Raw genomic sequence first — 13,879 nt, 5'->3', positions numbered from 1 at the left:
TGCCAGCTGTTGATTAGTTGCTGTCTACCACATGAGAAGACTTAATCCATAACTGTCCTTGTCTTGGGCTGGAACAAGTAATTTCTTTTTTCTTTCCCTGTTCCCCATCCTGATACCATAGCATCTGGTGGTTGATGTGTTTTCACTGTTTTTTCACTACCTTCAGCTATATGAGCATTGCTATAAGGATGATCTTATTATTCTGCTTTTCTTCCTCATAGCAGAGAGCACATGCCTCTGTGACAACAGACTGCAATTTCCCATTTTTTTTCCATGTAATGATTGCCCATACAGCTACCTTTTCTTACAAGCTTAAGAAAATAGCTACAAAAAGCAATAGAAACAACAGTACTCTGCAGTTTTGACAAGACAACACTGAAACAGAAACCATGAGGTTATATTTGGATGGCTAACACAGTTATAAGGGATTCAGTTTTTGTTTGCTTCAGTGAAAATTCAATCATCCAGAGATTGATAGCTTTCTCCTAAAGAATTATTTGTCTGGCATGTGGACTACTCAGGCTTTACATTAACTCACGCATCTTCTGAGCATATGATTTTGTCCATGACTACAGGTGACCATAGTTCAATCTTCAGAATCTCCACAGTGTTCAATTTCATAGTTTCTTTTATTATTCTTTGCCAGACCTATGAATCCAGCAAAAGCCATTAAAACAACACGTGTTTAATTTTACTGACACTGGTGAAGCAGACCAATAGCTCAATAGCCTACATTAAGTACTGACTTCCATTCACTAAAGTCCGAAAGAAAAAAATTCCACTGCACAACCTTAGTTCAGCTCACGCAAGCCTTTGCACTTAGTAGAAAAAGAGTAAATAGATCACACACTTCCAAAATCTGAAGGAAGACGTCAATAATATAAGCCCAAACACAAAATTCTAGAGTAGTGTAGAAAGAAAGTGATGAGTATACATACTCAGGAGCATCTAGACCTTCACAAAACAAATTGTTTTTTTTTATACATGAGACATTCGGAGTACAGCAGCACTGGCCACAAACCACAATGGTGAGAAATTTTGCACCTTACCTTTGTATAGTTGAGCTCTGTATTTCAGCAATCCTTACGCAACTGATGTGATCAAATGCCAGTCTGTACACATGATACGCATGAAAATATACATGCTCACTTTGGACCCTATACTGGAAAAATCCCTCTCTACATAGCTACAATTGTAGAAACAGAGGAACAGACATACAACAGTTTGTAGACCTATCTACACATGAAAGGAAAAGCTGTCAAGCTTTGTACATTCAGATGTAAACAAGAAACATTATATTCATTCCACTGGCTAATTGTGTTTGTGGTCATCCAAGACAGAGCCAGTTAGATAATGGGGGAATATAGTGCCAAAGAGCCTGGAAGGAATGGACTATTGTATTTGACTATCTTCCATGCACAAATTAGCACAGCAAAAAAAAGAAATCCTGCAGAAAAACACATGTACTTTATTCCAATTCCTAGTGTCACTTCTGTAAGTACCACAACAGCAACAAAGAGAGCTAAAAAAAAGCTGCTGAAAAGATGCAAACAACAAATGCAAATGTGATTAAATGCCCTTCTGACATGAAGTTACTTGACTTCAAGTTTGGATGAACACATGGCTAGTTATGGTTTTGGCCACATTTCCTTTGAGTTAGACAACACAGTTTGCTTGTGTTAAGACTTTTATTTTTAAACCAGTAGAAAGGGAAATCTTCGGAACAGAATGCCTGCTTTCTTTTGTTTCTCTTAAAGGTGGTGTGCTAATATTTCCTTAGCATGCAAAAGTTCACAGAGCAATGAGCAAAATTCTCCAGATTCTCCTGGTCTTAGGCTAGAAAGAGAGAAGATGTCTTTTCAAGTTACCTTCTGTCTGATACTACTTTTTCAGGACAGGCGTCTACTGTTACAGCTCAGATTCTCAAAAGTATCTATGAAAGTACCTAACTCCCATTCATGACAGGGGAACTGGATGTCTGAGTATGGAGCAAGTTCTAAGGCAGTTAAATAAACTACTGACTCCCACAGACCCTCCTCAAGCACCACTCAACTGAAAATGAATACAGTTTCTTCTGAGGAAGGTTAAGAGCCCTGATGGAGTAGTGAGCTACAGTCACTGCTACACCAGTCCAGGTAGTCTGCCCTGAAGCAGACTGTACCTGCTGGCTAGGGGAATGAGAGGTTATTGCTGATACTGCTCTGGGCTTGTCCATCTCCTTAGCATTATGTGTGCATGGGCTGTGCATGTGTCTGGACTGTGCAACCTCCTTACTGAGGCAAGGATGCCGAATAACGACTTCAGGTGCTACTTCGCTCTACAATGTCTTACTGCAAATATAAGAACATGTGATAAATTATTGTAAGAGTAATCCTGTAAGCATTTGTTACCTACCCTTAGTACTTACCACTGTGAACTGCTGATGTTACTGGAGTGCTACATGACTAGAGGCTGCTCGTGTTGCTCAGTGTGGGCAAGACAGGGGTTTTAGAGACATACAAGGTGAAAAACATAAACCCAAATGCTGATTGTCATAGTTTTCAAACTCATTCCATCTACTTGACTAAAGGCTAGGATCTGTGAGGCTAATAGCCAGGTCACATACCTGATCTAATAATGCCTTTTTCTTTTTCTCAGAAACATCCATGAGCCTCCTACCATGCCCTACCATGCTTCAATACAGTAGTAACACACATACCAAGGTATCCTACAATTTATCCCTATCTCTGTCCAAACTATAAGTCAAATTCTTGCATGTTTACCTAATCTCCTGCTGAAAGCAAGTGAGAGATTTTCCTGAGTATGGAAGGAGCAAAAGAATGGCCCGATTCAAAAAAGAAAGTTAAGCTTGCTTCACATCGTTATTCTTAAGGCACAAAGAAATCTGGTGGGAGGTGGGGGGGAAATCTCATGAGGCAGAGTAAATCATACAAATACAAACTAATATAGTATGGAATATAATGCATAATAGTTGGCAGCAGAATGCGCTATTTATTTTCCTGAATTAGGGACTGAGAACTTAATTCACAAGCAGAGAGTGTAGTACAAATGTTATGAGAATGAGCTTAACATGGGGCCAGATCCTAGCGTCCTTACACAGTCTTGTTGAGTCGTATCTCCTGTTGATCTTCCCTAAATTAGTACTGCGGGATTGGTTTATAATATATTACAGTCGTCAGATTACAAAGTTTTCATTTTCAGAAATGAAAGAGAATCTATGCTGACTTTATGCCACTTCATGTGAATTCAGTATTTTAAATGGAAAATAAACCTTTAAACAAAATAAGACACTTAGATCAGTCCAGATAGCATTCTTATTTCTAGTGATTAATTAGTATTTAGTGATCAGATATAGAAAAAGTTTTTTTAAAAAATAATTTCATACTTTTTAATAAGCATTTTGAGTAGCATTATCCCACTGTTTATGTTTCAGTGTGGCTACTAAAAAATGTGTTAAGATTAGTTTACAATGATTACCATAGATTGTTTTATACAGATAAATAAGATGCATGCTGCTATAAAGTTCATATATTTCTTTAAGATTCTTTGCTATTTGAATGATTACATTCAGTCAAATCTTCAGAAAAAGACAACATATATGTATGTCAAGACTGTAGTATCAAAATTGTGTGCATAGTAATATTCATAGTGTAGATTTTCTGATAGCAAATATATCGTTCATATTTATAAAATTAAGTATGAGTCAAATTTAATCTCAACCAGCAGGGCTACAGCGCTCAGCTGTAGAGCATCCTATCAGGATAATCTGGGGAAGTATGCAAGAACATCATATAGTAACAATCAGCTTTACAGTCCTGAAGTATACCAGATATCACATATCTTCCAAAAGTTGGTATAAACTTGTCTATGTAATGAGTTACAGCAGTAATGAGAGCTCATTTGAGCTGGCTGCAGTAAAAAGTTCAGTACATGCTGTACCTGGTTTCTCTGCATGTGCACAACTGAAAAATATTTTTTCTTTTCTGCTTTTTTAGGAAGGAAGAAAATTCCAGGAACATTGCAATGTGATATAGTTTCAATTAAAGAGGGGAGAAACAGCTTTTCTCTAAATCCCAAGCAGTTAAATCACCATTCACAGGTCACTGCTCTCCAAGTTTATAAAAGTGATGCCAACATCAACTTCTGTGTTCTACCTGCAGCAACCCACAATATCAAGGCTCCTGCGGTATTTTACAGAGGCTAAGACTTACATGATTTGTCCAAACCAAGCTCTAACTGTGATTTTAGAAATTAAAAACATACCCACCCGCATATATACACACAGATACAAGACCAGCTACAAGCGACACACATTTCCAGGAAAGAAATGGCATTTACCAGGACGAGGGAAGCCAGCAGCAGGGTGCCAGCAGTTGTCCAGCGGCAGCGCTTCATGGCGGGGTGGGTCCCTGCCGGACGCGGGGCTCGACACCGCGCAAGCTGCGAAGCCCTCGGCTGCCTGCAGTCGCATCCAGCGCTGGTGCGAACCTTCAGCCCCGCTTCTCCGCCTTCATCAGCCCTGCTTACATTTCCTGACCCAGCCGTGGGTGGGTGGCTGGGTGACTGGCTTGGGGTGAGCTGCGGGGAAGCGCTCCCTGAGCCGGCGAGCAGCCAATCCCCCTCCTGCTGCTCAGGCAGGCAGCACAACAAAGCGAAGGGGTCTAGGGAAAGTGTAAGGAACAGTGGAAGACAGAGGGGAAGGAAAAGAGGGAGAGGAGGAGGAGAAGGAGGAGGAGAGAGGCAGAATGGCACAGCTGAAGGGAGTGCTCTGCCTTCAGCTAGCCGTCCTCCAGGAGCTCTGCTCCACCACTTGCCATGAGCTGTTCACGCTTATTGCTAGGTCAGTGCTCCTGAGCGTGCATTGTTCCAGACAGGAGGGAAACTTAATCTGTGTCAATACATAATGTATGCCATAAAAGGCACCAATCGGAAAATGCTGAAATCCTACAGGGAGAGTGTGCATTTTGCTAAAGCCTTGTGTTCTCTATAGAAAAATGCCCTCTGGAACCCTTTTACACCATTTGTTCAGCAATAAAGGAGTCTGACTCTGCTCCCAAATTGCAAATCAGGAATGTTTCTAACAGGACTGAGTGACAGTCTTTCTGTCACTACTTTTTTCTTTTGGGGGGGAAATTTAAAAACTACCTTATTCTCCATTAGAAGGAAAGTGAGTTTATGGGAGGAAGAATTTTGCACAGAAGGGCAAAGATCCACACACCTCAGGAAAGCTGTGAACTCTGCCTTTTAAGTCTTAATTTGACAGATGGGAGTTTCAAATTACTGCTCTCTCTGTTCAGGATTCGTCCAGTTTGCATGCCTATGCTGCTGCATTGCCTGAAGTCCCTAGATCTTTCTTTTTTGTGTGTGTGTGTCTGTCTGTTAGTTTTATTTTCTGAAGCAGAAATTGCAAACTGAATCCAAGAACTCTTTCTCAGTGCAGTAGGCATTCTCCCACATGGGGCTGAGCTGGACGTCTCTTGCAGTCGCAACATTATGGTGTTGCAGGGCATTCTATGTCCAGATGGGCATGTAGAAAGCCCTGTCTCCCCTAAGCTCTTGACTGTGGTATCTCAGTAAGCTCAGACAATGAAGGAGAAAAATAAGGCACATGTGTGTTAGGGGTGGAAAACAGTATGCTAGCAATGAGCCTGAAAAGTAACTGAAGTCAGAAGCTAGCAGAGGAAAGGGAAACTCTGTCAAGGGCACCAGGACTGGGGACTGAAAGGAAAAAGGAGCAAGTGCAGGCCACAGACCATTTAAAAGAACCACACTTCAGTAGAAATTAAAAACAGCCTGGACAAAAAGCTGGACAAGCAGATGGAGAGTGCTACAGAGTTTGAAAGAGGGAAGGAACTGAGAGGAAAAAAGAAGACTTACAGATGTTGAGAAGTCGGATAGGAGGAAAGAAGAGGGTCTGGCTTGGCATAACAGTAACAGAAACAAAAATGCTGAAGACATCTGAAGGCCAAAATAGAAAAGGGATGAAATAGACAGAGCTGGGGTTGGGAAATTAGGCTGAAGAAAGAAATCTGGAACAAGAAAGTAATTAGGTAGCGTGGGAGAAACAGATTTCAGCTTGCACTAGCCAGCAGTAGATTGGCTGGGGACTTCTGGACTTGGTGGGGCAAGGAAACAGGGCCAGGAAGACTGAAAAGGCTCAATGGGAAGAGGCTACAATAGAAAACCAACTAGGTGGACTGAATGTGTCAGGGGCGAGAAAGGCCTAAATTAGGTACTAAGATTCCTCTACCACCAGTGAGTCCTTAACGTGTCCAATCTCCACACACAGCAGCTTCAGAGAACAGTTCCTGGAGAAGAGAGGAGGGATGGACAACTTTGCACCACCCTCTGACTCAGAAGTGAGGAAACCATCCTAGGCTGAGACCATGACAGAATTTACAACTTCTCATATTGCCCTAGAAAACTCAGGAAACTAAACAGATGAATCTACTAAAAGTTTAGTGCACCTTTTATAAATAATACCACCACCACCACCACACAGAGCCCTCAAATCCTTTGTTTCGCCTTCAGTGTCAACACATACTTGAGAGTTGTGCAAAAGGATTTTTTCCATACACCTCCTGGCCACTGCTGTCTGTTTTCTCCCATACTGTTCCTTTGCCCTAAGAAGGCTAACATTATAGGAGAAGTACTTACAGATAGCTCCTGGAATTCCTGTACGTGAAATTCTTAAGGCAAATTTTTTATGGTAAATGGCAAGGTTTGTAATATTGAATAGATGAGATGATGACTGCTTTATTTGTAAGAACCAAACTGCTACAATTATGATTACATGGCTTACAGAGGATGAATCAACTGAGAAAGATATTTTTGTAACCATATGCTTGTCTTTTTCTTTTTTTTTTTTCCTTTCTCTTAGCCCAACTTTAAACTGGAGATGTTGCCCTAAAGCTACAAAAGCCCATTTCAGAATTCCTGATTTTGGACATTTCTTGTTCATCTTTGGAGAAAGTGAGGTTTTTAAAAGGAAGTTTTGGAGATTCTTCACATCAGTATAGAAGTCTCAGGAGGCAACTAAATCATCTAAGATGGAATAACTGGATTGTAACTGGACTCTATGTATCCTGCCATTGTTATGCTTATGGACCTCCCATTGCAGCTGATGGGAATTTTGTGTAGAGAATGATAGCAAGAGAAGGAAGTTAATCATAGAATAGAATCATAGAATCATAGAATCATTTAGGTTGGAAAAGACCTTTACAATCATCGAGTCCAACTGTAAACCTAACACTGCTAAGTCCACCACTAAACTATGTCCCTAAGTGCCACATGTACACATCTTTTAAATACCTCCAGAGAAAATCACTCAACCATTTCCCTGGGCAGCCTGTTCCAATGCTTGACAACCCTTTCGGTGAAGAAATTGTTACTAATATCCCACCTTAACCTCCCCTGGTGCAACTTGAGGCCATTTCCTTGCATCCTAACATTTTCACTTGGGAGAAGAGGCCAACACCCACCACACTACAACCTCCTTCCAGGTGGCTGTGGAGAGTGATAAGGTCTCCCCCGAGCCTCTTTTTTTCCAGACTAAACAACCCCGGTTCCTTCAACTGTTCCTCACAGGACTTGTTCTCTAGACCCTTCCCCAGCTTTGTTGCCCTTCTTTGGACACACGCCAGCACCTCAATGTCTTTCTTGTAGTGTGCTGAAGATCTTGTAGTAATGTTACCAAATTATGTGGCCTGCAATGTTCAGACATGTTGAAAAGGTGATTTAGCTATAAAGAGCTTTGTTTATTCAAGATAAGTGTTAATCAGTAGCAGAGCAGCAAGATGCATTGTAATATCATTCATAATAGCATTGCAAGTTGTATGAAATTCATCAGACCTGATATTTTGTTGCATATTTAAAATTCAGACCAGATTCTAAAATGCAGCTTGAATTTTGTTTTCACAACAAACTCATGCAAATCCTGTATTTTTTTCATGAAACCACATGAATATCATACTTCCAACAGTTTGGCTTTCAGTTTTCTGCACATATTTGAACCTAGAAATCAAAGTGAAATTCAAGGAATGGAAACTCATATGAATCAAGTCCAAAGGAAAGGTCTACTCAAATTCTTGCATACAGCTTTAATGAGGAGTCATGCCCAATATCTGCCAATTTCTACAGAGCAGTGTTGCATCTACCTAAAGGCTCATTTGAATTATTCCTAACTGAAAAAAAAATTAACTGAAAAAGAAGTGTAGATTTACTGAAAAATTACTTTAAGGCATGAAGTGCCTGGAAGTGTTCTGGAGCTGAACATCTCCATATCCTGCTGTTCAGGTCCAGTGTTTTGTTATACTGCATATATGCATTTTGTATGGAGTTCATTTATTTATCTTTCTGAAAGGTCATTCTAGATATGGAACACTAGTTTGAGGGTGGGGGTATTTCTTTTTGGGTTGCATATATACTCAAAATAAAGCCTATAGTAGGAAGGAAAATACGCCCTAAACAAGATAACGTTGCCTGAAAGGTGTGAAGCCTCAGGCCCTGTTCATCTCCAAACTCTCTCTGTCATGCACCCCAAATGAATGCAAGAATTCAGAGCAATAAAAAACTTCTACCTGCAGCAGAAGTAATAGCTGAAACCTCAAGGGCTGTGTTAACCAATGTGGATGGTGCCTACTGTGCTCAGCATTTTGTTTCACCAGTAAGACAGAGATTGTTCTCAGCAAAATCTTAATGCTACAGGTGAAGTCCTGAGTCCTTTAAGATCATTTGCAAAATTGATACTGGAGATTGGTGAGTCCAGGACTGCATTAAGTATCACTTTCTGAGTATACATATGCAAATATGTCACCTCCAAACCCTGATATTACAAACATAAGACCTTCACCATTTTAGGGGAGAGAATGCACAAATACATGCTGTGTCATGTCCTGAAAATTACCGCTTCCACTTTCTGAACTGGTCATTAGTTCCAGTTCTCCTTTACCTCTGCCAGGTGTTTTAATTAAATCAGTTTTCATCTGTTTGTGAGAAGCAGAGCTGATTATCGGCACTGTATACCTATGGCAGACTATATGAAATTGAAGTAGAAGCAAAGGAGGGTGTCTGAAGCAGTATTTTAAGCTCTACAGATTTAACAATACTTAATTTGAAAAACACACGTGCAGGCAGAAGAAAACTATTAACATCAATATGCTTTATAGCAGGAAAGAGTGAACTCAACAGTGGAGCTGATCTCCATGGGGAGAATATGTTACTGTTTTCACTCAGAAGCCACCTGTCTCTTCCTGGAGGTTGGACCTCTTTTTTGCCATCAGGTCTGTAGCAACCAGAATTTTTTACTTCTTTTTACTTTTTCAGTTAACAGTTATTCTTAGATTTTTTTTCTCTTATAAGCCTGGGTTGATTTCTGGGAATCTGGAAGCTTGTGCCAGTATGGAAAGTGAGAAGCAGGAGAGAACCAGTGCTTTATAAGGAGCTTTAGACAGGATTTGCATTTACACGTGTGTATGCCTCTGTGTGCCTTCAGTAGATGTAAAAGAAACCAGAATGAAAGTTATAACAAGGACTGCCGTATTGTGGACTGCCTAGGTGAAGCTCATCCAGATGCACATGACCTGTGGTTACGAAAGCACTTTCCTCGAAGTTTAAAGTGCTGATGCATACGAAACCTCTACCTAGACCTCCAACTTGAGATAAAATTCAAAGGTACAATAGCAGGAACAATATAGCTCAGAGGAGTGTGAATATCCTCATTCTCACCTAGCAGAGCAATAGATAGATAGTTCACCCTTCAGACTCATCAAGTCTTTGGCCTGTATGAGAGACTGGTTGCCACAAGCACTGGGTGCAACAAGGTCACCTCAGAACTGGTGTGCTGTGACCTTTCTATCTTCAGCACCCACATGAACCTCTGCATCTAACGTGAGGAGAAGTCTCGAGAAAGAATTGACATGCAACACTGCCTAATCCATTTCATTTAACTGGACAGAAATCAGACTGATGAGATGCTTTCACATGAAACATTTTGAGCTTTCAACATTGAAGCTGAACAGTTGCTTCCTCCATGGGAGTTGTGTGAAGGGATGGAGTGAATGCATATGTGAGGACTGCTTCTTACTAGAAATTTAACTCCACTTACTGAAGTGATGAGCTATAAAGACCTCCCCAGCTTCCCTTATGAATTAAGATACCTGTTGTGCTTCAGTAATAGCCCTTAACCTTTGGCAGCAGAAAAATCTAAAGCAAAATCTCACCAAAATATCTAAAAATGTATAGATTCTTGCAGTGTTTTTTACAACAATTTAACATCGGATTAACATTAACTTCCAATTTTTCATTGGAAGGGTGTGGTTATTTAGTGGATGAGCCAAACATCATGAACTGACATGCTTGAGATCTGAATTGCAACAGCAAAATTCTGTAACAGTAAATGCAAAATTGCTTCCTCCTCCTGTTTTGACAAAGAATCCCAGGTAAGACAGACAAGTATGAATCCATCATTGTTTCAACATTTTTTCTCTCTCAGGCTTATTCCTTTCACAGGGTGCAACTTACACACCCTTAATATCTCTCCTTCCCTTTTGGACATACTCCTTGTGGGCAGACTAAAATAGATTCCTGTCTTTGGAGTCATCCCAGTGCCTGCCTGTGAGTGGGTTCACACAGAACTCTGGGCCACTCACACTTTCCTTCTGGACAGTGAGCCTCTACCTTCCAATTTTTTTTCCTCACACAAGACTGTTTTCCTTATTGTTGCACTACTGCATGATCCTTTTCAAGTCTACTTTCAGAAGCCTGTGCAATTTATTTATCTTTAGTCTTTCCATGCCTCTTGCCTCCCAGCTAGCACTGTATTTCAGCTTGCTCTAACAGTTGTTTACATGCCGTACTCTCTGAACAGCCCACAAAATACACGACATACTGTTTTTATGTTTTACAAAGAGCGTACTGTAGGTACAGGGATATTAAGTAACTTGCCCATTATTTTACATGAAGTCAGTGACAGAGCACAGAATTGTACAAGATCTCTGAAGATGCAAACTAGCAGCCTTAGCTACATGGACCAATACGTTGGTTAGTTCCATGAGATATCACATTAAATTAAATCCCATTTAATTATGTATGGCAATAAGAAATACACTGTGAGCAGTATGTCAGTAAATTGACATTAACTGCAGAGCGCTTCCATTACCATACAGAACACATCCAGATCTTGCTATTAACTTCAAGCAAGTAAGAGACCTGTTCTGTGCTGACAAGTCTTGCAAATCCATGACCAGTGTCACAGTCATTACTGGGTTTTTAACTCATAGGCCCAGCTTAGATGTCAGATCAGTATCTGAGTTTCACTTTTGATAAAAGTTTCTAGGCTCACTGTTGGCAAAAAAATAACCAGAAAGCATGATCTTTATAGACTCAGATACTGACAGCAGATATAAACAGTTTTGCATGCAATTATTGGAAGGCTATCATTGGAGCTATCAAGCTTGTGATTTTAGAGGTATTACACAACCACACTTGGGGTTGATGATATTGCTTTTCAATATTGCAGGAACAGAGCCTATATTTTTGTAAACCACCCCAGCTGGAAGTCAGTTGGAGCTTTATGAGTTATAAATTACTTTACTAAAGAAACAAAACCAAACTAAACAAAAAACCTCACATACTTTTTAACCTTTTTGGATCTCTAATTTATAAGGCTTTTGTCTTGTCTTATTCTTCTTCTGTGGCAGCAGAGCATAGGTAATTCTTTGTATGGCTTTTAGCTTTTGTAATGCAAATGAGATTTGATTCCACTTTCCTTTTCTTCTTATCAAAATTCAGATTCTACAGGCAGGTTTAGACCATTGTGTGCAAACCTAAATTAATCAGATGAAACTGCCAATGTACCATCAAGGAAAGAATATGCAAGTTTTGAGAATCTTACAAAGAAATGAGGGAGAAGACTAGGGAGCACATTTTGGATGAGAATTTGGAAAACCCCTAAGGTGGAGGAGGTGGGATTGAAGTTTGGCCAATTTGCGATACTCGGCTCTGTGTCTGAATTCAGCTTTCCAGTTTCCAAAAGACAAGGGGTGTGGAGGAAGGAGAGGTCTTGGATTCAAAGGTTTTGGGTTTTGGCCCATCTCTTGTACTAACAGTTAAGGAGAATGCCTGGACAGCACAAAGCATACTTTGAAATGTTGAGCCAGCAGGATATTTAAGCAGTGGAGAAACCCTTCTTTCTTAGTGAGAGAGTTTTGAATATCAAAACACTAGTGAAGATGCCACATGGATGGAACACCCACTCAGTCACAACAGGGTTCTCCATGCAAAAGACACAAAGTACTTACCCCCAAATTGGCCAAATTAAGAAAGATTAACAATGCAGACAAACAGCAAGGATTGTAGCACAAAACCACCTAATGATCTGTTTAAAAGCTGGAATTGTTAATATTCTTGTGACAATCACAGAGATGGAGAAGAACTGAGGGCCAGCGTTGAGGAATAAAATTTGGTTTAGGGCACAAAGCACACTTAAAAATATAGAAAGATAATATGTCATAAAACATGAGGGTAAGTGGTAAGATTTTGAAATGGCACAGGGCTCAAATGGCTGCAACACATGCATAGAAGTGGAAAAAAGGTATTCAGTGAAATATTTGAAACATATGGGTTTTGTTTATGTTTCTTGCAAATATTTGAGAAAAATGAACAACTCCTACCTGTATACAATCGTGACCATGAATGCACTATTATGTTGTAACAAAAATGTATTTATAAGCAACCAGTAAAATACTGGAAAAAATTATAATGTTAATAACTATGAGGCTATCGTGTTCCATATTAAATTTCTCAGCACTGCAGCTCACTATGCAAAGAGCAGCAGTTTCTACTTGATGGATTAAACAGTTTCAAAATGGTAGAAGTACAGGAAGCAGTGAAACAAGACAGATAGTATTCTCCTTTTGAGCTAAGCAGAAAATAGTCTCACTATCAGAGAAACAGGTGAAAAAATGAAATAATTTTTATTTCCTGCGTTTGCATCTGGTGGGATCTACTGACATTCTAGTTTGAATTCATGACCACTGGCACCTAAAATTCAAATCCATATGTGGACTGAATCTTCACAGAAAAGTCTTTTTAAAAACATTTAAAGAATGATTGTGTCTGGTAAATATATGAGTAGCTTGCACTGAACTACTCACAGGCCTGTGGTTAGATTATACAATCTTAAGGAGCCTATTCTTTCTCTCATTCATGGAAGAAATCAGGAATAATGAAAGTAAACTCAGTAGGGTCTTTTACAAACTAAACCAGGTGAAAATTGGAGCAAAATCTTAATTTGTATGATATTTGGTCTGCATTATAATTTATTTTATTGTGTAATTCAATGTGTTCTCCTATAATCTGAATTTCAAAAATAAAGGCATTGCATGTGGCAATCAGAGATAAAGATGATCGTGGCACTAATTGTGACAAATAGTCACTGAGGAAATGAAGAAAACTATCTTGACTAAGGGCATTAAATCTTCCCCTCAAATAAGAATGATGCTATTCTCCAATCAAATCAGTCACTGCAGTAGACACAAATTTCTGAGCAATGGAAGATAAGGAGCATTCACAAATAAACCGCACCAGCTTTCATCAATAAAAACTAAACCCCTCAGTTATAAAAGGACTTCTCATGAGAATCTACTGTTGTCAGGTATCTTGTTGTATCATGCATGTCTTAATCCTGAAGCACAAAATAATGATGAGAAATGTAAGAGAACGAAAGGACTTCCTTTATCTGTGCAAGAGAAGCTTATAGTCCTATTGTCTTTTTATGTCACAGATTCCCTGAGAGCTTTTTATAGTGTCTTTTTAGCTACTCCATATGACAGTCTATGACAAACTGGCCTTTATTTTTGCAACATCTAGCATCTTGCCT

General features: G+C 39.6%; 1 protein-coding gene across 1 annotated transcript in view; it reads right to left on the bottom strand.

Moving 5' to 3' along the window:
- ADAMTSL1 (ADAMTS like 1) overlaps positions 1–4,791 on the bottom strand; it is a 215,875-nt gene extending 211,084 nt beyond the window's left edge. The window contains exon 1 of the mRNA XM_074855478.1: positions 4,339–4,791. Coding sequence (XP_074711579.1) covers positions 4,339–4,395 — 57 coding nt within the window. The 5' untranslated portion in view covers positions 4,396–4,791. The remainder of the gene's footprint in view (positions 1–4,338) is intronic.
- Between the last annotated feature and the right edge of the window lie 9,088 nt (positions 4,792–13,879).

Source organism: Strix uralensis, chromosome Z (genome assembly GCF_047716275.1).
Source record: "Strix uralensis isolate ZFMK-TIS-50842 chromosome Z, bStrUra1, whole genome shotgun sequence".
NCBI classification, from domain to species: domain Eukaryota; kingdom Metazoa; phylum Chordata; class Aves; order Strigiformes; family Strigidae; genus Strix; species Strix uralensis.
This window is presented reverse-complemented; position numbering and strand designations above follow the sequence as displayed.